This window comes from Vidua chalybeata, chromosome 2 (assembly GCF_026979565.1).
Source record: "Vidua chalybeata isolate OUT-0048 chromosome 2, bVidCha1 merged haplotype, whole genome shotgun sequence".
NCBI lineage: Eukaryota > Metazoa > Chordata > Aves > Passeriformes > Viduidae > Vidua > Vidua chalybeata.
In genome coordinates, this window is record NC_071531.1 from 17020070 (window position 1) to 17030638 (window position 10569).

Genomic DNA, 10569 nt, shown 5'->3' on the forward strand with positions numbered 1-10569 from the left:
TTCCTTAAGCGAAGGAGAATAAGCGATGCAAACCTGTGTCTGCAGTGCTGAAAGAAAACATTAATGAATCCTTATGTGCATAGTTTGGCAGTTTGCCAAACATACAGAGACTGTCGGATTATCTGATGGAGAACTCCGTGATTTTTAATAATTTTGGCTCTAACTTCACAATACAAAGTATTCAGCTGTAATATGTGCTTCAAGTATTTGTGTTTTTGTGGTGGCGAGGTGGAGCCTCTGATGGATTCTTAGAACCATCCTTAACTGCTGAAGGCTGGGCTCTGGCTTGTTCCCGGCTCGCTGCGTAGCAACTGATTGGCACATGTGAAGGAGAGCCTCCCAGAGCGATTATCACCTCTGAGCTGGCAGATCAGAGCAGCAGCCAAGAGTCAGGAAGCGCCTGCTATTATCCGGTTATAGTACACAAAAGCTTCAGCTGATCTTTGTAGTGCTTTTGGGAAAGAGGCAGGCAGGCCACTGCTGTCATAGCCTTCTGCTCTGCTCTGTTGAGGCGATGTTTTAGAGCCGAAGTCTATGCATATGCTTGGATGTTTTGTGGAATTACATTTGCAAGACAACTTGCTGTGTCATACTCTAGTTGAGAATTCTGTTGACCGGTTTGCATCGATCTTGAAGATTTTTTTGTTTTCTCTGTATAGAAAGCTACAGACAAGATCTTGACTAGGAGTTGGTATTGATGAAGCATTCTTCTTTTTATTTGCTTGCTTGTGGGTTTTTTGTTCTTTTTTTTGTAAGAGCATTGTAGTTAATACTTACCTTTGAAGATGTTCAAAAGATGTTCATGTTTCTAGGTTCTCTGAGAAAACACTTGGCTCTTCTTTGAAAATAAAGATAGAATTTCATAATAAAAGTGCCCTAGTAAATGATCTAAAATATCCTTTCCAACCCAAACCCATCTATCTAATAGACGTCTCTGAACAGTTAGCTAACCAAAGGTTGTGAAACAGGTATTCTCCTGTTTTGAAATCCTTCAAAAGGCAAGTGAACAGCAGCAATTTCCTAAAGCAGCCGTTCATTAGAAACATTGCCTAATAATGATTCAGAAGTAGAGTGTAAAAATAATTGCTTTTGAAGCATTGCTACGGAAGTGCTTGTTAAATGTGAATCTCTTCCTAGTGCAAAAACTTCATGTTTCTAAATATAAACCCTCATCCTTTGCTCTTGATTTCCCAATAGCCTGCTTCTGTAGAATTCTTCCCAAACTTACATATACTCCATGAACCCACATCTTGTATGTTGTTCAAGCTAGGAAAAAAGCCAAGTCTTTATTAAAAGGTGGCAGTTGTAATTTTTGTGTGCAGTTTAACATGGCTTGCCTTCACAGGCTTTGTGCTGGTTTTGATGGGAAAGAAGTTAAAATAACCTAAGCAAACTTTCGCTGAAAAAGAAGTTGTGCGAAGTATTGATGAAGTCTGTGTCACTGCCAGGAGATGTCGTCAGTAAAATGGCAGCCCTGAAACACGCTGGTCTTGAGACAATTTGGTATAGACATAAAGAATTTCTTTTCTCTCTCTTGCCTGAGGAAATAGCAGTTTTCTTGTCCACTACAGACATAAAATACCTTAAATTGCAGCAAATAAATAATTCAGGAGAGATGTTAGGCAGATTTTCCAGTGGTGATGATAATGTAGCATTTAAGTAGATTGCCTGAGGCACAATAAAAAGACATCAGTGGATGCCTTTAATAGATGAAATAGTTCTCAGGAAAGTTATAGGTATACTGTTTGGGGGGCTGGATTAAATGAAGGCCCTTCTAATTTTATTTTGGCTATGATTTTTAGTTAGTTTGGGTCATGACAGAGTTGGTTTGAGAAAATGTCAGTTGGGTTGGACTGGCTAAATAGTTCTGTTTACTCAGATCAACTCTACCATTTTTCTAATTTAAAAAATCTCCAATGACTCAGGCTGACAATTTCAGAGTATTATTAGCTTTTTAAAATGAGTTGTAAGCACAGATGTCATTTTGAAGATTAGTTCTAGTAACTTCTAAAATATTGCAATTCCACAATGTGCAGCTTGTATTGTAGAGCTATTACTTTTGTGGCAGTACTAGGATCTAAGACCTGTGTGTTAAAGTCAGATAAGTGGTTTACATCCATAGTTCTACGTGATGATTTTTCAGAGATGGTATTTCACGTTAGTTTCCCCTTATATTGTGCTGTAAGGATACCATTGCCTCTTCCCTAGCTTCTAAATCAACTAATTCATAAACTCATTAGATCTAGGTTGTTATCTTAAATGGCATCTGAGCCTGTGAAGCATGTCCTTGAGGTCTGCACATTCCCACCGAAGGAAAGCAAGGTAGTGTAGATACTGATCGTGGAATTTGACAACTGTCCCTTCTCCATACTCTCTTTTCTGGTATTCAGACCAGCAGGCCAACTGCTCTGTAGTTTAGTGGTGGGCACAAAAAAAGATCAGTCATAGTTGAAACTTGTGAGGTGCTGTAGTTCTGTGATGGCAAACAATTTGTCACAACTTTATTTTCCTCTCAGGCTGCCCACAGTGCCAGGCTCTCCGTGTGGGATGGTCCTGGGTGTCCTTGGTGGGGTACAGAGACCTCACTGGAATGCCAGTTTTCTTTCTCAGTATTTCTATGTTATCACTTTGTGTCTCCATTACCATTGTCTTCCGTTTAATCCTTTAGTTTCACTTCTACAAGGTCAGTTTATTGCTAGTCTAGTTGCAGGTGGTGTTTACGTGTTCTGTAAACTAAAAAGCCACCAGGAGTGAAATAACCACTCTCTTCCTGTTGTTGTCTGACAATCTCTCTTGCTTTATCAGTAAACTCTAAGTTTCTGTGAAGATGAGGCACTAATCCCACAACAGTAAAGTGAGTCAATAATCTAATTTTGTGTACCATGATTTTAACATCAAAGACAGGAAATTCCTCAAGGTATAAACCACTGACAGTACAAACAGGGTGGGGAATACCCCAGGACTGTGTGGGACTGTGCAAGCTGGGAAAGTGCATAATGAGCACTTCCATGGCTCATGGAATATTTGTTGATATTTAAGCATTAATATTTGTTGATGTTTACAGTTATGTAAAATGGGACATAGTCAGTGTTCTGGGCCAAAAAAGGATGCTTAAGAATGTGTACACACATAATCCTTGAATACAATAGTGGGTTGCAGTCAGCTTCATAAGAAAGAATGAGCTGCTGTCATTCTTCTTCCTGTCCAGAGAGCTAATGTAAAAATAAGGAGAAATCTGTTAGGAGATTTGACAGGCATTTCAGTGAAGACACCAACTTTGATGGTTCCACATTTCCAGTGATAAACACTGGAACACATGAGTTCTTTTCAAGGAAGAGGGGAATCACATGTATGGATATACAACTCAGATAAAAATTGGGCATTTTAGATTATTACAGTATGCTTGTTCTTCATTTGTCTTCATGAACAGTCACCAGTGTAAGTAAAGCAGAAGTTTTCCCTAGAGACCTTTCTGGGAATATTTGTCTGTGGAGGTTCCAGGAATTCTAAAGTTAGTACTTTCTTCTTTTTAGTCAAAACTCTACTCCCTTAAAACATACACTATTACCCTGCAATGCCTTTTCCAGTTAGGAATATGCCTCAGAGTTTTGTTTTTAATGTAGACTGATGCTTTTTACTTAGGCCATGCGAGAGGTGTTAAGTGTTGAAATTCACGTTTGTAATTCTTCATTATATACCAAATTATTTTGAATCTAAAATTTATATCATATAACTTATTTGTAACTGTCACAGAGTGATATAGGTGCTATTATTTTGTTAACTACTGGATTTGTAGTTAGCCTTGTCAGGATAATTTAAGCTACTGTGACATGATCTTCAGATTACTGATACTGAAAAACAATATAAAAACAGTACAGCTTCTGGAATATTTTTATTGTGCTTTTTTTTGTAATTTGAGAATAGAATTTAAAAACATGGAAGCTTGGACATGTGAATAAACTGAGATGGCACAGAGGAGACAGTTTTAGAAGTCCGTGGGAACTCTCTGAGTTCTGTTTTAAAGCTTCTGCCATTCTGGGAAGTGGGATACTAAAATAGATTCAAGATTGTAATTGGTGCAGGATCAAAGATGAAAACTGACATGTAGAGAGTTGAGTTTTGTGTATTTTCATTGCAGAAAAAGTTTAATTGGCATATGTGGGGCTGATGCTCCTAAATGACTGTTACTCCGTTATTAAAATTGAGTGTTGCTTTCTATCTCATCTTTCAGCAAATTGAATACTAATGTTCATGCCAGTCATACAAGAGTGTATTGAATTCAGCAGCATAATCCAAAAGCAAAGAAAACTTCGCCTGCTTTGAGAGGTGTATCAGAGGCCTCAGTTTTTCTAAACAGACTCTCTTTCTACAAAATACAATTTTTGTCACCAGTAATGCCACTGCTGTACTACCCTGGCACGGTGTGCTCACAGCCATGTTCTGGAGGCCTGGTACCTCTAAATGTGTGTTTTATTAGAGAAGATGTGGTGGGTGATATCAGATGCCACTTAGCTCAGTGCCTGTCTCTGACAGAAGCCAATAGTCAGTGCCTGATGCAGAGACAAGTGATAGATAGGGTGGCCCATCTCTGGAGCTTCAAACTTTTTTGGCTAAGAAGAAACTCTGAGCTTATGTAATAAAGTATTTATGATATGAAGTTTTTCTGTCTTGTTGGACACAGCATGGAAGTATGGGGAGGGTAAAACAATGGTTCTCCCCACTACCCTTCGCCCTGGATGTCTACAGTAGTCAAAAATCCAATGCTGTATTTCTGTATCAAATGTCCTTTTAATGTCAGAGATACAATAGCGAGGTAGTATTTTTCTTGCATATCTGTCCACCTTTCCATTATGTATAAGAATATGTACATTTCTTTTGTAGCCACGTCATGAATACTTTAATGTACCAGTGTACTAAATGGCTTCATTCATCATGCATGCAGAATTTCAGAGGAGATAGACCTGTGACTTACTCATGACAGAAAATTATCATCAGCTTGCTGAATCCAGTCATCCTGAATCTAATAGAATGCCACAACCATTCTCTGCTGTTGTACTTTCCTCTTCCCCCTCTGTTTTACAGTGTTGTCTCTTCACATGTCTCATTTCAACAAAACTTGTGCTTGTTGCCATATGGTTTAACTTTTTTATTGTGTGTAAGCTTGAAGTCTTAAGCTTAAAAGTTCTATAGCATTTTCTGAGCTAAACATCTATATACTGCAATACCTATATTGTAATATTACTCAACCCACATTTATCTTTTAAATAGGTTATAGTGGTATTTAAACATAATTTAAGTCTGTAGGTGAAGTTAAGACTTACTAAGAAAGTAGTGAAGAAGTATCATGTGAAATGTATATACACACAAGTACTAAATTATGCTGAATGAAATTCTATGTAGACGATGCATCTTAATTAAAGGTGCACATAACACTTTCCCTTTCTGAAGACTGACACAATAGTGTGACTGACCTTACAAAAATGAGGGGGGCAGAGTTACTTAGGTCAAAGAGAATGATGGGTAAATCTGAAATTAAAACATTTGTATTTAAATGTGTGGATTGCTCCTGTGAGTAATTTAACAGTTACTGCCACTGAAAGAGAGAACAATATCATTGCTTGACAAATGAATAATGGAATCATAGAATCATTGAGGTTGGAAAAGACCTCTAAGCCTATTGAGTCCAACCATTAATGGGTAGGGTTGGAAAGATCTAAGTCCATTAACAGTATACTTGCAATATGCCTTCTTAAATTGGCATTTCCAGTTTTAAATGCAGGCTGCCTTGTGTATTGGAAAACTGCCACGAGGGTGACTATAAGTGCATTCAGTTGAAGAGTGGGCAGAGTGAGAGGACATGTAGTGTGTCCTGTTAGTAACCTAAAACCAGTACTGATTCTGAAAATAGTTTCCATGAATTACCAAGGAGGCAGTTTCTAAAACGAACCACAAGCAAGCTAGTTCCCTGTACTATATGTGGTAATGCACTACCTTCCAAATGTTAAACTGACAAAAAAATGGGGGATTTAGGGGATTAGACAAAAGATTTGGATTGGATTTGCAGCATTCTGAAATCTTAGAAAACAAGATCACAGAAGTGGTTTTCCATTTCCAAGTTTGCCTTTTTTCTGTAAGCCATTAACAATGTGTTTGGATGTCTTGTTAATGCTGCTTTAGCCTGCATTATTTCATGCCTGTTGGCTTAAAATGCTGTGCATTGAGCTGTAATGAGATGCTGTTTTTCTTGTTATCTGTATACAGCTGCTTGCTTCTAAATGACTAGGTAATGAATTAGCTTTTCTGGCATGTTTGAAATAAAATACTGCATGCACTTTTGTCTCATGTGAATGACTTTTTTCTTCATCTGTGTTCTGATATTTCAAATTTGTTGTTTGCCTTGGGTGATTCTGAGCTGCAGGTAGTATATAACACTGCAGAATGTTTTACCTAAGAATTGGATAAAAAGTTTGGCACTTAGTAAAACAAATAATGTGAACAAAACATAATTAATTCTATTTGTTTCTTAAAAGTAATAATGAAGTTATTCTTCTAGCAAAAGACATTAGCCTTTAGGTGTTCCTTGAGATTACATTGTTGATGAGGAAGGCACATTGTCTCAAGATTACTAATTCAGTGAAAAAAAAAAATTAAAATATGTCTGAGTTCTATGGGTGATGTATCTGTGGACAAGTGGTTAATGTCCTTAAAATGGGTTGCTTTTAATGGTTAGCCATTGACCTTGATTTACTTGAAGAAATGTAGTGTTTAAGCATATGCCTGCTAAAAATCATCTCAGACTTCGAAATGGCAGTGAAAACAACAATTCTAAAGTGCTCTAAAAACAGTGGCAGCACTGCACTGTACTTCTTCACAGCTATAAAGAGTTTTGTTTTCAGGTAACTTTGTAAGTATCTTGTTGTACTCCTGAGTAACTCTTAAGTGCCCACTGCTGTCTAATCAATTTAAAATTAAAAAGTGAATTTATTTCAAATGTTTTGAAGACCCTGAAATGCTTGAGAAGTTGTATTCTTGTAGAATGCTCTTGAGTTCTGGCGCCATAGTTAGTTAACCATATAGGATTTCTTGAGTAAAATACCTTACCTTGGTGGATAGGGGAGGTGTGTGTCTTCTAAAATGAATGCAACAAAGTAATCTGAGAATATAATACAAACAGTTATATTAAAAATGCTAAATAGCCATTTCTTCAGTCAGTGTCTCCTTTTGGGGATTTGTTAAAATACACATGTAAATCTTTAATCCTGCCATCCTGTCTGGCTTTGTCAAGGTCACTGCAGTTCTAAGAATATTTAAATATTGCATCAGTGAGGGAAAAAAACCAAGCCAAAACTACATCTTTAATACACCAAGTATCTTGTTTTCAGTTTTAACTTGCCTTTTTATTGCAATTTTTTATTTCCTGCTGGATTTTAGAAGCCATCTCAATATGCCTGTTCCGAGCTCTGATTTTTGAATGAAGTTGACTTAAAGTATCATAGCTTGTTCCTTCACTGCTGAATCACCTTATACATGAGCTGAATGATGATAGTAAACTTGATCATTTTGTGCCACACAGTCAAGGCTGATAGAGATAATATTCTGATGTTATTTGCAAGGTTTGAGGTGTTTAATTTTGTGTTTTACCGACATTATTTTTCTAATAAATACTTGCAAAGCAGTTGAAAAATAATTTGTTGGCTGCCTTAACTGTTATCTGCCTTTTTTTTTCTGCTGCATGACATGTCTTGTTTTAGGATGCTAAAGTAAGTTTATTTGTACTCTTGATGTTAAAACTCTTGTTTTGATACGGACACAGTATCCCCTTTTATTTATCATGGCATTGTTAATAGTTACAAAAAAAAAAGTTCAGCCTAATGTTTCTAGTTTAAACCATTTATTTTCAGATGGAAGTAATGAATACAAAACTGATGATTTTTGGAATTTGGTATTAAACAACTTTTTCTGAATCTAAGGAAAGCTTTCTAAGATTAGAATTAACCTAAAACTTTATGCCTGGTGTAGAATAATAAAATTCCTGTCCTAAAACCCCCTCCCTCTTTGAAAGGGATCAATTGACACCAGGCATACCAAGGTACCGTGACTTGCTTTTATTAATTAAACATGAGATCACTGTATAAAAAACCAAACAAACTAAAAGTCTTTTATAAAGATCTTAAGGGATACTGTATCTTAGTTGCATCTGTAGTTTCATTCATCCACTTACTTGTTATTCCAAAACAGATTTTTGAGACCCTTGAAACAATTCACCACAAAATTCACTGACTCCATTGCAAGATCCTTCCCCATCCCTCCCCAGTTCCTATCTCTGTTACTCGCTTGTGATTTGTTCCCTGCTGGTAGATCTAAATTGTTTTATTTTTATTATGCTTAAGGGCAATAAAATTTACCAGCTATTCCTGTGAACCATGGTAGTCTAATTAACAGCTCTGTGAATAGTGCAGCTAATACCATGTTTGCAAACTGCAGTGCTTCCATGTTTTCATGTCTTTTCAGCTTTCTTTATCAATTCAGCATCTTCCATACTAACTCATGTACGGCGCTGCTCAGTAGAAACAGTGTTCATTTACTCTGTCTCAAATTTTCCCTCTCTAGGAAGCAGAGACCCCACGTAGTGTACTTGAAGAAATTGGATTGACATAAATCTTCTCTTCAGCTGATGCCATCTCAGTGTTTCATACTGTAAATGTTCACTGCCTTCATTGTAATGTTTAGCTAATGGTGTACGATGCTGTTTGTCAGTATTACTGTTTTGCTAAGCTGCTTCATTCAGGCCTACAAGAAAAATACTTTTTTTGAAAAGGGAACAAGAAACCTAAGTTCAAAAATTTATAAATGAAAGGGAATTAGATTTAAATTGACTCAGTGTTTTCCTTCACTGCATTTATAGGAAAATTGCATTTGACTTCAATAAGCCTACTGTTTTTTATAAGTGAACTTGACTTCAGGAAATAAATGTATTATTATGACATAAACATAGCCTACCTAAATGAAAAGAAACTACATGGACAACTCCAAATACGAAATGTTACGGTGTAGAAATTGTGTTTATGCAACCAAAGAATTTGTTCATCTACATTTTAGTCACCACTTGTGATTATTCTGCTTATTTCAGTTGTTGCATAAAGATTGGAAATATCTGTTTACTACTGAATTTGTCATTATACCAAAGAATCCTGCCAGGATCTGCATATCAAACTGGTAAAAAACTGTTAAGGTGATAACTGCTTTTTTAAGAAAACTGATCAACTCACTAGACATGAAGGTGTATTTTAGTACAGCTACCTTGAGCAAAACTGTGCAAGTTACTATACTCCAAAGGGAATGTGTGTAGGAGAGAAGGAAAACCAACCCAGACTGAATAAGGAAACTTTTTAGGTCTGATATTAGCTTGCTTTGACCATGATCACAAGAAAAGGAAGATCAGCTTTCTAACTGAACAGAGAGATGCTTAATGAAAACTGAATACTTTCAAAGATGAGAAAGCAGAAGCTTTACAAAAGGGACCTTTTATTACTTTCTTTTGAAGTCTACCAATTAATCGGTATTTTTTGGTGTTTTGTAGTTATGCTTTATTGGGTGTATAGGTACCTTTAGGACACACTAAGTATCAAAGTCATTTAACTGCTTTTCTTGATCAACAGGTTAAACATGTGACACATCCCTTAAAATACTCCTGTGTGATGTAGTTGAACCAATGAATTTGCAGTGAGAGCTCTTAAACATTAGATTTGTATAGTATATTCACTACAAATCATGTAAACTGATACCCAGTAATATTTTGACACTTTGAGCAGACTCTCAGTAATGATGGACTGAGCCTGTTTCACTAACAGAATTGTGATCCATGTGTGATTTTGAGGGAGACAGGGGGAGTCTACACCTGGGAGTAGCCAAGTTCTGTTGCTCATCCCCATGGATTGGAGGTTGTCCCCTCCCTCTCCACCCAGACACCTCCCCCTAGGAATTTTGGCTTGTTCACCCAAGTGGTGCCATGTTTTCACAAAGCTTAGCTCTGGCAGTGCTGCTGGCAGCAGCACTTGTGTGGTCAGCTGGAGAGTGGGTTCAGTAGTACCCAGCCAAAGGAAAAGTGCAGTGATGCCACTTCTAAGGCCCCAGATCCAGACCCCAGCATCAATACTTGAGCCAATACAGCGGCCAGCCAGGCCCAGGCTGTGTGTGCCACTCCTGTGGCAGTTCCAGGGTGGTGCCTATGAACTCAAGCCATTAGAACTTGTATATGGATGCCCATTCCAGGATTTACACAGAGATTCCAGATGACCAGAGGCTGTTTTTGTCCCCGGGCATTTCCCCAGTGCACAGTTGGCAGGGATAGATGAGGGTAGAGGGGTAGCGAAAGGACCGGTGTGTAAGATTGTAGTGGTAAAACGGATTTAAGTCAAACCAGAAGCAATTTTATATGTATTAAACGTTTCTAAAGTTTACACTGTCACTTGTATGTGCTTGGCTGGATTAAGCTTTGTTGTGATTGTGACAAACTGTTTGATCTCTGTCACATTGGTTTAGTTGTAATAAATGTCCATTTTTACACCA

General features: G+C 37.3%; 1 protein-coding gene across 4 annotated transcripts in view; it reads left to right on the top strand.

The window, feature by feature from the left end:
• The window catches only part of AP1S2 (adaptor related protein complex 1 subunit sigma 2), a 33339-nt gene that overhangs the window by 20381 nt on the left and 2389 nt on the right, over positions 1-10569 (top strand). The window contains exon 5 of one of the 4 annotated variants that reach the window (XM_053936148.1): positions 8611-10569. The exons of 1 other annotated variant lie outside the window; for it this stretch is intronic. In XM_053936148.1, coding sequence (XP_053792123.1) covers positions 8611-8658 — 48 coding nt within the window. In that variant the 3' untranslated portion in view covers positions 8659-10569. Of the gene's footprint in view, positions 1-4881; positions 6332-8610 lie in introns of those variants that run through there. 2 more of the 4 variants (XM_053936149.1, XM_053936150.1) reach the window with 2 other exon arrangements.